Source organism: Xiphophorus couchianus, chromosome 24, assembly GCF_001444195.1.
Source record: "Xiphophorus couchianus chromosome 24, X_couchianus-1.0, whole genome shotgun sequence".
NCBI classification, from domain to species: domain Eukaryota; kingdom Metazoa; phylum Chordata; class Actinopteri; order Cyprinodontiformes; family Poeciliidae; genus Xiphophorus; species Xiphophorus couchianus.
The window spans coordinates 5,825,390-5,838,112 of NC_040251.1; the positions used below are offsets into that span (position 1 = coordinate 5,825,390).

The 12,723-nt window shown below is 45.1% G+C and overlaps 1 protein-coding gene across 4 annotated transcripts; it reads left to right on the forward strand.

The window, feature by feature from the left end:
• Positions 1–907: 907 nt before the first annotated feature.
• irak1 (interleukin-1 receptor-associated kinase 1) lies at positions 908–12,644 on the forward strand. 4 transcript variants are annotated; one of them, XM_028009976.1, is made up of 14 exons: positions 935–1,355; positions 4,639–4,806; positions 4,877–4,960; positions 5,040–5,329; positions 8,315–8,379; positions 8,453–8,567; positions 8,784–8,902; positions 9,360–9,570; positions 9,666–9,734; positions 10,374–10,461; positions 10,539–10,633; positions 10,804–11,359; positions 11,429–11,527; positions 11,906–12,267. In XM_028009976.1, the coding sequence occupies exons 1-14, from the start codon at positions 1,244–1,246 to the stop codon at positions 11,983–11,985; spliced, it is 2,151 nt and encodes a 716-aa protein (XP_027865777.1). In that variant the 5' UTR covers positions 935–1,243; the 3' UTR covers positions 11,986–12,267. The 4 variants fall into 4 exon arrangements, with proteins under 4 accessions (XP_027865776.1, XP_027865778.1, XP_027865775.1 ...); XM_028009974.1 differs by having other exon boundaries at positions 922–1,355; positions 8,453–8,902; positions 11,906–12,644; XM_028009975.1 differs by lacking the exon at positions 11,429–11,527 and having other exon boundaries at positions 908–1,355; positions 8,453–8,902; positions 11,906–12,644.
• The last annotated feature ends 79 nt before the right edge of the window (positions 12,645–12,723 follow it).

Here is a 12,723-nt window from a genome sequence, read left to right on the forward strand (position 1 = left end):
ACCTTCTAATTCAATGGGTTTTCTTTATTTTCATGACTATTTATAAGGCAAGAAATCCCACTTATTAACCTGACAGGGCAGGTTGACCTATGAAGTGAAAACCATTTCAGGTGACGACCTCTTGAAGCTCATCAAGAAAATGCAGAGTGTGTGCAAAGCAGTAATCACAGCAAAAGGTTGCTACTTTGAAGAAACTAGAATATAAGGGCTATTTTCAGTTGTTTTACACTTTTTTGTTTAGTGCATATTTTCCACATGTTATTCATAGTTTTGATGCCGTCAGTGTGAATCTACAATGTCAATAGTCATGAAAATAAAGGAAACTCATTGAATTTAAAGGTGTGTCCAAACTTTTGGTCTGTACTGTAGATATATATTTATATATATATATAAATAAGTCACATATACGTGACGTAAAACAAGTTTAATTTGACATTGTAATTTAATGCCTTGAAATTGGGGATCTGTCCCTTTAAGAACTGTCCTTTTGAAGCTCCGCCTCCAGGAAGTTATCCCAACATGGCTCCTCTGTTAACCCTTTAAAACCAGCGTTCCTCTGAGCAGCAGCTCCTACAGTGAGCTCAGCAGATGTCTGCTAATTGCTGCTGGCTAGTCTGAAGGAGGGGAGTCGCGGAGGAAAGCTGCTGTGTGAGGCGGAAGCTCTGATACTGCAGCTCAGAGGAGGAGCTGCATCTCGAAGGCGGGGCTAGGTCCATCCAGGCGTTTTGCAGCTGAATGGTTGCCATGGAGATTAAAGGATTTCTCAAACTTGAAAACATCAAAGGAATACTCCACATGTGATTTGAAGAGGGAATAAAAATAAAACGTGATGGAAAGCTCAAACATGTCAATTTTACATGATACTGTCCCTTTAATATTATTCACAACTTCCGGATCAGAACCATCGGTCCAGATTGTTCACAGAACTTTGCAATAGGTCAGATAGTTTCATTTTGCAGCTGTACGTCTGGGCGGGACTGGAACATGCTGCTTGGACCTGTACAGGTGGGTTTTACGGTACTGGGTTCTACCTGTTCGAACCAGTAGATGTTACTTCTACCTGCGCAGGTGCAGAGCAGGCTTTTATTGTGACAGGTCACACCGGAAGCGGCTCTTGGTGCCTGGAGCTTCTGAGCGCTGTGAACGGAAGTTGCCGCAGATCAGAAGTTCTGAAGTTGGTCAGTCCGGAGAGTTATTGGGCTGGTTCTGATGTGACCCGGTCCGGCTCGGTTCGGTCAGAAACATGTCAGAGGGAGACCCGCGGACTTACTTCCTGTTCCAGCTGCCCTCCTCGGTCCACTGCGAGTTCTGCCGGGTCATGGATGGACTGCTGGACCTGGACTGGACCCGGTTCGGTGAGTAACACACCCAGAACCATCCGAACAGCTGGAGGCGGCACCGAAACCATAGGAGTGATCGGGTTTTACACCAGAGTCACGTGCTGAAGGGTCGTACTGACGCTACAGGTTGAGTCACGTGATCATTTGGGTCCTGGCGTTCAGGTGAGGTTCCGTTAGCAGGGCGTGGTTCTGTCTGGCGGTTCTGGTCGGTTCGGTAGCAGCGCCAGTAAAAACTAAGTACATCCCTCTTTAAATGATTGGAGTGGACAGAGTTCTTCCTTAACATGTGGTTCTGGTGCCGGGTTCGGGTCAGTACTGTAGAACCCGGTCCTGATGAGTGGAATCAATCAATCAATCAATTAAATTTGATCTGTATAGCACATTTCATAAAAACACTGAAACACAAAGTCATGCATCATAGAATCAACAATCAAACATGACAAAAAGTTAAACTGATTATTGATTATGTTTCTAATAAAACTAACAGCAGCTTTTAGTCCAGATTTAAAGGATCTCAGTGTTTCAGCTGGTTTACAGTTTTCTGGGAGTTTGATCCAGATCTGTGGTGCATAGAAGCTGAATGCTGCTTCTCCTCGTTTGGTTCTGGTTCTGATGCAGAGCAGAACCAGAACCAGCCAGTGGAGGGACTGGAGAACTGGGTTTATGTCTCTATCCTCCTGGTTCTGGTCAGAACTCCAGCAGCAGGAACATGGAACTGAATCAGATTCATAGTTTCAGAACTTTCTGATCCAGCTCTGATCCCCAACAGCAGCAGGACCAAACCGGGTCAGAGCCAGTCAGGAGGATAAACACACATTCCGTTAAGCCCAGAACTAGGTTGACCCAGCAGAAGGTTCTGTAGAAACATCACTAACAGTGACGGGTTGGTACCTAGAGAGATCCAACTTATGGTTCTGAAGGTTTCTTACTGTGTAACTGGGATGGTCCAACAGAGCTGCCTGGGTTCTGGATCTCTACAGCAGAACCAATAAGATCCGAGTCGGCTTCGGCCTCCACCGGGTTTATTTCACTCCTCCTTGTTTTGGTTCTAACAGAACCAAAGATCCGTTTGAGAACAGTCTCAGAACCAGCTTCAGGTTTTATCAACAGAACCGCAGAACCTTCTCAGAGTGACCCCGGAGTTCTGGTTCTGTTGACGGTTCTGATGCTCAGCTGTCCTCAAGCTAGGTCAGAACCTGTTCTGGAACTAAAACTGAGGATAGTCATGTCAAGGCTGAGGAGGGGGAACCTAAAGAACTTGGTCTTAATGATGTTATTAATGTTAGTAATGACGATATTAATGTTAGTAATGATGTTATTAATGTTAGTAATGACGATGATGTTATTAATGTTAGTAATGATGATATTAATGTTAGTAATGATGTTATTAATGTTAGTAATGATGTTATTAATGTTAGTAATGATGATATTAATGTTAGTAATGATGTTATTAATGTTAGTAATGTTAGTAATGACGATATTAATGTTAGTAATGTTAGTAATGACGATATTAATGTTAGTAATGATGTTATTAATGTTAGTAATGATGATATTAATGTTAGTAATGATGTTATTAATGTTAGTAATGTTAGTAATGACGATATTAATGTTAGTAATGTTAGTAATGATGATATTAATGTTAGTAATGATGATATTAATGTTAGTAATGACGATATTAATGTTAGTAATGACGATATTAATGTTAGTAATGATGTTATTAATGTTAGTAATGACGATATTAATGTTAGTAATGACGTTAGTAATGTTAGTAATGATGTTATTAATGTTAGTAATGACGATATTAATGTTAGTAATGACGTTAGTAATGTTAGTAATGATGATATTAATGTTAGTAATGATGATAATGTGTGGGGTAAGGTTATGGTTCAGCCCTTGGATTAAATCAGTGGATGAAACAGGAAGTTTAATCCGAAGCTGGACTCATCCTGCTGTTAGAATCAGATGGATTTTTGTGATATTTTCATTTTATTTGTTTGATTCAAACTAATAAAATCATAAAACATGGCAGAGATTATTGAGGAATCTGACCCAGATCATCAGGACAGGCTTTGTTTTTCATCAGAACACCAAATATTATTTTAACTCCTCTGTTTATAGTAAATAATTTCTTCAGGCTGGCGTCTTTGATTGTTTTCTATTTGTCATGTTTCTTGTTCTCCATTTGTTCACAGCAAGTTATTGTTGCTCCAACAGCAGACGGCTGCATGGTAAACGATGCTTTGCTGTTTCTTTCTGTCTACAACAGTAAAATAATTCTGGAGGTTATTTCACCGCAGAGGAGATTTGTTTGTTACATTTTATTGTCATATTTATCAACAAATTTGATATAAATATGTTTTTTATTATGATTAAGTATGATTTTTTTTAACCATCCTGGTATTTGTTTTCCCTCAGCCACTTAAGACTCTCCCTACATGCTAAGGGAAGTAAAGGAAGTTTAGAATTTTGAGGAAAATTTTGAACTGAGGAAGGAGTCAGACAGGAAAAGGCTCTTCATACACCACCATGTTGGTTCTGGTTGTTCTTAGTGTATGCTGGTTACTTTTGAGACTTGAAACTGGCAGTGAGCTAAAGTTGTAAAGAGGAACCATCTGCTGATGCCGTGACATGAGAACCTGAAGAGGAACCACGGGGAACTGAAAGTGTCCTACCAACAATCTGCTCTTGAACTCATCTCAACGTGAACCTGAGGAGACACGGCCGTCCGGCCTCCTGTTTCGCCGCAGTCGGTTCTGGTATTCGAGGGACTTAGATGTTCTTTACATGGAATTTCAACGAATCTCCTTCAGATTCCTGCTGTCCACCTGGTGGATGGACAGAATTAGGATGGAAGTAGCAGCAAGTAGAGCAAAAGAAGGAAGGGACCAAGCATGGAGCCTTGGGGAACTCTGCAGGAAAGAGAAAAACGAAGAAGGTCATTACAGAGAAAGATTCCCCACAGGAGGAAAACCATTTAGTCACTGGAACAGCAGAACTGTCCGCCTGGCGTTCACCTGATGTTGACGTTATAACAAACATTTGTTCACATCTGGAACGACCGTTCCTGACCTGACCTGACCCTTTGCTGAACGAAGCAAAACGCCGCCGTCTCTTCTGCCTTCACACCGATGCTGGAATCACTGGCATCCCATTCGGATCAGGATTGAACTAAACTGGTCTGGTTCCATTGTGTTTAACTTTTCCAACGGCTGGAGGACATGATGACCAACGTTTCTCTGCTGCTTGGCTCAGATTCTGGTCCTGGTTCTGATCCGATCGGTCGGTTCTGTCTCCACAGCCTCGGAGATCCTCAGAGACCAGACGGCGGTGCGCCTGGCCTACCGGAGGGAGCAGCGGACCGACTGGGTCATGAACAACTGGGGCAACAGGAACGGCCGAGTCGGGGAGTTGGTCGACCTTCTGGAGTCTCTGCAGCTTTTCAGACCGCGGGACATCATCCTGAGCTGTGAGTTGACCCCTGACCTTTGACCCCTGACCTGTAGAGCAGATAGACGTTCATCTCTGATTCTCTGCAGGGATGCAGAACCTGAGTCGTCCTCCTCCCCTTCCTCCCGCTCTTCCTCCTCCTCCGTACGAACCGTCGGCAGCTCAGTCCACAGGTAAGACCCGCAGGTCTGACATCACTGCAGCGCTCTGATTGGTCGGATGAGCTGATGATGTCACTGCTCTACCCTTCAGCTGAGTGTCCAGACAGGAAGCCGCTGCCTGGCCCGGCCCCGCCCCCTATCAACCTGTTCTCTGAGAACCACCGGCCCCCCCCCAGGCTCCCCGCCGCTACTGATGATGTCATGCCTCCATCTCCATCGCCATGCGGCGCCATCACCACCATCATCTGCTGGACATATGAAGAGGTGCATGCTGGGACGCGAGGCTTCTCCCCCAACCTTCAGGTTGGCGAGGGCGGCTTCGGCGTTGTTTACCGAGCGACACTCAGCAACATGGACTGCGCCGTCAAGAGACTCCGACAGGTCAGCCAATCACAGCGCAGCACAGAGTCATGTGCTTCCAGCCTTGTCTGAATTCAGGGTGACGTCCTCCGAAGGCCGGATTTATAGGCGGGTTAGGTCATAGCGCAGCGAAAAGGCCTGTCAGAAGGATGGGTCCGGTGTGTCCTTCACGGCCCACCATATCCATAAATCATTCCGGATCCAAACCAAGCGTTCAGGCAAAGTGGCAATGGCGGTGAAGAGCGGCAAATTATTTTCTGTATTACTCTTTAAGTGACACAACATGATTTTTTACAGCATTTTTAGGTGAGAATGTAGCAGTTTAAGTATCAAATATCTGCTCGGTTCATCAATACGTCACCAACGTTGCTCCGACATTTTCTAAGGTTTCGGCGTTAGCAGCCAGGTCTGCCGGTTCATCGGTATGAAAACTCCGATAGTTTTTCATGGTTTCCCTGATCTCCTCAATCTGTCAGTTAGAAACTATTTACCTAATTTCTCTATTCCAAGACTCCTTGAGATTCAAACTGAGCACGTGGACATTAGAGATAATAAAAGGTTTTGAATTAGTATTCAATAAATAACATAAACACAGCTCTCTTACAAAATTTTAACAAATCTATGATAGTGAAAATTAGGACAAATTTTTTAAAATTCCCAATTCCTCCTAAATTACATTTTAAAATAATAAACATATATCTTTCAAATGAGTTCTTAAGAAAGAGATTTAATTTAATTTAATTTTGAATTGTGTTTTTTGAACAGCTCAGTTGGAAACAACTAAACATTTGTTTTACGAATGTAAAGAAGTATTAAACTTATGGGATCAACTTCATAACTTTCTGTCTACTAGAACAATAAATGTAGATTTTATTTCTTTACAAAACAATCAGTTCGATTTATCTATCAAAGAAAAAAAATTAGCAATTTTTAGTCAATATTCTAATTATTGTAACCAAATATATCCATAAATGTCGCTATGCAAAATGCATCCTCTCAGTCTCTGCTCTCAAAAATGAACTTTCCTTTTTTAAAAGATGTCTAAGAAAGATGCAGAATTTAAATGCAATAAAATTGTATGAGTTAATAGAAGATTTTCAGTTTGTAGCCCCCTAACATGTTTAACCCCTTAACTCTCAACCCCTAAATCACCAAAAACACCTGAAAAGGTAAACCCAAATTAAATCAGCTGCCTTTCTAGAACAATATGAAGTACATGAAAAAGCTTGGTCTCTTCATGAGGATGACAAGCTGAATTTTCTATTTTTCAGTCAAAAATACTTTAACTGTAAGTTGTTTGTAGCTATTATGTTTGTAACACACAAAAAAAAGGAAAAATTTTGCTTCACCCAAACTTAACATTTTTATTTCTTGTAAATGTACATTGAGTGTTGAATGTATGGACTGGAAAATACACTGCTCAAAAAAATAAAGGGAACACTTAAACAACACAATATAACTCCAAGTACATCAAACGTCTGTGAAATCAAACTGTCCACTTAGGAAGCAACACTGATTGACAATCAATTTCACCTGCTGTTGTGCAAATGGAACTTTGTACAGAACAAAGTATTCAATGAGAATATTTCTTTCATTCAGATCTAGGATGTGTTATTTGAGTGTTCCCTTTATTTTTTTGAGCAGTGTACAATAAATCTGTAGAATAAAATATTCTGCATGTGGATCTCAAGACTGATCAAGATATCACAAAAAGAAATGTCATTTTGGACATGTTTATTTTAGAGGATGTTCAGATGACTGTAACTCCTCAGTGCTTCAACATACAGTCATCAACGAGGCTCTAATGAAAGATAATGAGCCGAGGAATCCTCAGGTAGACACATTATTACTGATAGTGACATCACTAATAATTATAGAAATAAAACAGCTTATCTGGGGAGGCAGGGGGGAGTTAGTGTACAGTCAGACCTCCTTCTTGCAATACGCTGTCTGTCCGTCCACCCCCCCCCCCAACAATATGCTGACCCCCCGGCTCTGACTGCAGCAGCGGACGACTAAAAGTTTCCGGTATTCTCAGGTCCAAATCGTGCCAGCACTCTTCCGGCCATAATCATCCCCTGAGTTCTGTTGAAGTTCTGCTGAAGAAATACATCCAGTTCTGACAACATGTCTCTCCGTTGGTGAGAAAATACAACGGAAAACCGGCACACAGGCGTTCCGGCGTAGGTTAATTTAACTTATTTTATTTTATTATTATTATTTATTTTTCACTAATTTTAGTGCCTTATTCGAGCCTCTGAAATAATTGTGATTTGTAAACAGCAGGAGTTGTGATATTTAGTTTTTTGTAGTGTTTGTTATTGACTTGTTGTTTGAGCTTTTCATTGTTATTCTTGTATATTCAATGAAAAAAAGAAAAAACTAAAAAACTAAAACAGCTAGCTGAAGGTGAGACCTGTCCAGAAGGACCTGGCTGCAGCAAACAGTCACATCTCTTTGGGTCTACTGCTGCCTCTAGTGGTGTGGGGTGGTAACACAACTAATATAATTACATTACTAAATGAGTTTTTATTATTTACTGTTAATTCCGGCATTATTGGCACCATAAAAGATAAATTCTCTAATAAAACACCATACTTTTTTATTTTCTTAATGATGTAGAGCTAATTAAATGACATAAACAAGATCTTTATACATTATGAATAATATTTATGTATCTCCATCATTTATAGGAGGAATAAAAGAAATCTATCTGTATATATATTTATGCCAGTAGTGTTTTTTTCTGTCCGAGAACAGTCATCTCTGCTTACTTTACTTATTTTTCAATAATAATGTGTAAAGTTAATCATATTTAAGAAAGGCGGCAGGATCAAGTAAGTTTCTACTTTTGCTAACCACCTTTTCAATCAGTTGTCTCAATATATGTCATGGTATTTGAATTGTGAATATGAATGAAATGAATAAACTATGTATATAAATTAGATTTTTAGAGGAGCTTAGTTTCTGCATTGACTAACCTGAAGCTGCTGCTGCTACTGACAGGACGGCCAGATGGACTGGACTCTCCTCAGGAAAAGCTTCCAGACTGAAGTGGAGAACCTGTCCAAGTGAGTTCCTCTGTCCACCTTCAGAGTGAAACGGAGCGTACATCTCAGACATGAACACTCCTGTTGCTGTCAGGTTCAGACATCCCAACATCGTAGACCTGCTGGGCTTCAGTGAAGGAGAGGGAGGACTGATGTGTCTGATCTACAGCTACATGCAGAACCGCTCCCTGGAGGACCAGCTGCAGAACGTAACTCGCCTTCACGCTGCCTCCATGTTGCCCTCGCTGTGCATGCAGGGCGACTGTGCTTTTATGGTGATGTGGACAAAAACGGCATGTTTTGATTGGGTGACTGTGAGAGTAGTAGTGAGCTGTCAGGATGCTCTGTGTGTTCCTGTGGTAGCAATGTTTGTTCTACTCCAGGTGTGTTTCCATCTGGTCCAGTCGTATGCTTGTATCTTCCAGGCGCTGGGTCTCTCGTGGCCCGACCGGGTCAGCATCATTGAAGGAGCGTCAGCAGCTCTTCAGTTCCTGCACCGCCCGCCGTCGCGTCAGGAGCCGCTGATCCATGGAGACGTCAAGAGGTCAGGAAATCTGTTCCTGCTGATCGGTTTGTCACCATCAACATGTAGAGCAGCTCATTCACATGTTTGGATCTGACAACAGAACCGTCCTGCCGCTCTGTATCTGCTGGTTTTATACAACTGATGGCCTAGTCAAAGGTTTCTGGTTGCTTTGAGTGGTCCTTCTGGTAAAAGAGACTAACACAGACAGTCTCACTGTTGCTAAACATACAGACGGCTATGGATGCGATTCCTGCTCCTCACCACGATGCTGATGATAACTGGACATGAAGTGACGCTGAGGCAGCAGGGGAGAAACGCTGCCACCTGCAGGAGGGACTGGAATGGACTGGTTCAGAACCAGAACCAGAACCAGTATATTATCTTGAGGCCAGGGGAACATCACCAGAGCTGCTTCAGTGCTGGGATGAGCTCTGAAACCAGAACGAAGCTCTGACTTCCCTCTCTGTGTCTGCAGTTCTAACATCCTGTTGGACCAGCATCTGGTACCAAAGCTTTCGGACTTCGGTCTGGCCCGGTACGTACCGCAGAACTCGGCCGGCTGCTCGACACAGACGTCTTCCGTCGGCAAAACCACGACGGTGAGAGGAACGCTGGCCTATCTGCCCGACGAGTACGTGAGGAGAGGAGAGCTGTGCACGGCGGTGGACGTCTACAGCTACGGAGTGGTGAGACTCCCAGGGGCTGATGGGAAATGCAGTCTGTCGCGTTCTGTCTTACCACAGATGTCTCAACCTGGCCTGAAAGTGTCCTGTGTGTTCAGGTGCTGCTTGAGGTTCTGACGGGCCGCCGAGCTCTGGAGCAGGACGAGAGGACAGGAGACCGATTCCTGGTGAGAGCATTCACCTGTTGACCTGTTGACCTGTGAAATGGTCCCAATCGTCCCAGCCGAGTCTAAAGTCCTGTTGGGTTCGGGTTCGGGTCGGCTTGTCTCGTCCCATCAGAACTTTTCCCTGCAGGTTTTCTGGTTGCTGCTCTGACGGGTTTTTTACACGTTTCGCCATTTGAGGCGTAGAGAGAAACTGGTTGCTGATATTCACCAGGTCAGATTTGCTCTACAAAAGGATCAGCATCCAGGTATGCAGAGCGCCTGGTGGACGAGGCCCCCCACTGGGGCCAAGCGCCTGGACAGGCTCCGGGCGGCACCGGCAGGACGGACCTAACCAGAACCTCATCAGAACTAAGACCACCCCACCCAGTGAGGTTGCCTCAGCGTGGGGTTTCCCAGAACCCTCCGTTCCACTTGGTGTAAGCAACCAGTTCCCCGTTACACTGCCAGAGGCCCCTGGTAGGCCCCTCACATCCAGTGCCTGCCGAACCAGCAGGAGGCCGGAGTGAAGGCCCGTACCATCGCCCTACACCAACCCAGCCTCCCCTCCATGGGTGTCTCCTGTAACGTTAAATTTTTCTGTAAAGGCTGATGTGTCTGGGTCTTGGTTTTGATATCATCTGGTTCTGGTTCGGGTTGCAGAGGGACCTTGTGGAGGAAGTTGATGACGGTAAAAAAGGTTCAGCCCCAGATGCCTGGAGGAGACACCTGGATCAACGGCTGACTGCAGGTTGGTGTCAGAGCTCAGGTTCTGGTGTTGCTTCTGACAGTTCTAGCTCTGTGTTCACCCAGCTGTTCTGCTGCCAGGGGGCGCCGCTGAGCCTGAAGGGTACCTGCAGGTGGCAGCGTTGGCCAGAAAGTGTCTGAACAGGCAGAGGAAGAAGAGACCTGCAATGACTGAGGTCAGAAACCTGAAAAAACAACATGGAGGACGAGTTCTAGTTTAGGTTCTCATCCTAAAGTGGAACAAACTAATCACTCCAGATGTAGGCAGATCTCTGAGTCTGCAGCCCCCAGGTCCAAGTCTGGACTGGCTCAGGTTCAGATTTTCACGTCGTTCTTTCCTCCTCAGGTCTTCTGCCACCTGAAGGACCTCTGCTGCGTTGTGAGGAAGAACTCCTCTTCCTCGGCGCCCCGGCTCCCCCAGCAGCCCTACCATTCCTTCCCCAAACCCCCCCGCTCCCTGGACTCCTGTGTTAAAGCCATCTCTCAGCAGCTGTCCAGACTGGGACCATCAGAACAGACCTGCCCTTCCTCCCAGTACGACTCTTCCTCCTCCTCTTCTTCCTCGTCGTTTGGGGCCCTCGCCCCGCCTCACCCGCTGCAGTCCTCCTGTCTCGGTTCTGTCTCCCCCTCGTCTTCCCCTTGCCCCTCGCTCGCTGGCCCATGCGAAACTGACGAGAGCCGGGGGTTCTCTCAGTACGACTTTCAGTTCCGGTCCAACGGAACCAGCTGCAGGACCCAGAGCCAGAACCCAGCTGGGTCTGCAGAGTCCCAGCTGACCCAGCCCTCTGTTCCCACCGAGGACCTGTACAACTTCCCATCCTCTCCCAGCAGCGGCGCCGGACCGGCGGCGGCTGGGTTTTCCCCGGCGCGGTCATTGCAGTCCACCACAGCCGGACTCTCAGGTAGGCGGCAAAGACTCACTTTGGTTCAGGTGTGTCCGATGAACTGTTCATAAGACTGTATTTGTTCAGTTCTTGTGAATCCCAGCAAACAGCGACTGTTGGAGCAGAAGAGTCGGTACGAAGCGGGTCGGATCAGAACCCCAGAACTGCTGTCCTTGGACGACCTCTGTACGTAACGCCATGGGGCTTAGGGACCCAAACTGCTGTCCAGGAACTCCTGACCCTCCTCTAAAAACTCGTCTAACAGCAGATATACATCAGAACCGATCTGTCCTAATACCAGACATCACTGTGAGAGGCCAGCGGTTCAGGAACAGAACCAGAACCACTTTAATCTCTTTGGATCAGCATCCATGTTGCTCATCAGCTGAACCTCTCAGACATTTGGCTGAGGGAGGGACGGTTCTGACCCGCTGGCTTCCCAACGTTACTTGTTTTCTGGTTCTTGTTCAGAGTCTGGAGTCTGTTTAAAAGTCCGGGAGATTCGGGTCAGGAGGGATCAGGTCCGGTCTGTCTCTGATCCGTCTCGTATTTGTGTTTCCTCAGACGGAGGGAGGAGCGCTGCAGATCTCCGAGGACCGGAGGAGAGCGATGAGCTGGAGTATCTTCCCTCCGGTTGCTCCTGACGGTTTCCTGAAGCCGGGAACGCTTCGACGTTCCGTCTCATTAATCCCAAACTGTCGTCTGCACCAGAGGCGGTCCAGGAACGCCGAGGTTCTGTTGCCTTCTGGACCCGAAACACTTGTTTAGTCAGACATTAGGAATCTGTCCTGATCCACTCAGACAGAACCGGGGTTCTCCCGCAGAATGCTTGGATCCGCTCAGATTGATCTCATCAGCCATATTTAATAATGTTTGTGGAACTTTATGATTTTATAATGATAAGTAAAAACAGACACATTGAGGAAGGCGTGTTTGATTTGTGTCTGAAACCGGGACAAACCTGAAGAGCCGGAGAGAATCGCAGAAACACAAACTGGATCAGCTGCTCACACAGAACCAGAACCAGGCCACCAGTTCATACCAGTTCACTGAGTCACAACCTGAACCAGTTTGTGTTCCTGAAGAAGAACTGTTCCTCTGAACAGTTCACCGGTTCTGGTTCGGTGTTATTGTGCATCACTTTGCTGGTCCAGTTCTCGGTCTCCATGGTAACTGATCCCAGTTTCAGTTTGAAGTTCAACGACTGATAAATACTTCCCAACCCGTCATTACCCTGATGAAGCAAGGAAAACACAGAAACCTGTTTATTATGACATGTAAATAAAATCCTGGTCAAAGATGACTCCAAGGTAATTCTGAAAAATCATAAATAAATGTATCTAAAAAAAATCACTTAAAATAACGTTGACTGAATCAGAGTT

Excerpts from the sequence above, each read along its gene's own strand:
- irak1 (XM_028009974.1), top strand. The coding sequence starts at position 1,244 with ATGTCAGAGGGAGACCCGCGGACTTACTTCCTGTTCCAGCTGCCCTCC. Across the intron at positions 5,330-8,314 it reads CCGTCAAGAGACTCCGACAG|GACGGCCAGATGGACTGGAC; the intron begins GTCAGCCAATCA and ends TGCTACTGACAG. Across the intron at positions 10,634-10,803 it reads AGAGACCTGCAATGACTGAG|GTCTTCTGCCACCTGAAGGA; the intron begins GTCAGAAACCTG and ends TTTCCTCCTCAG.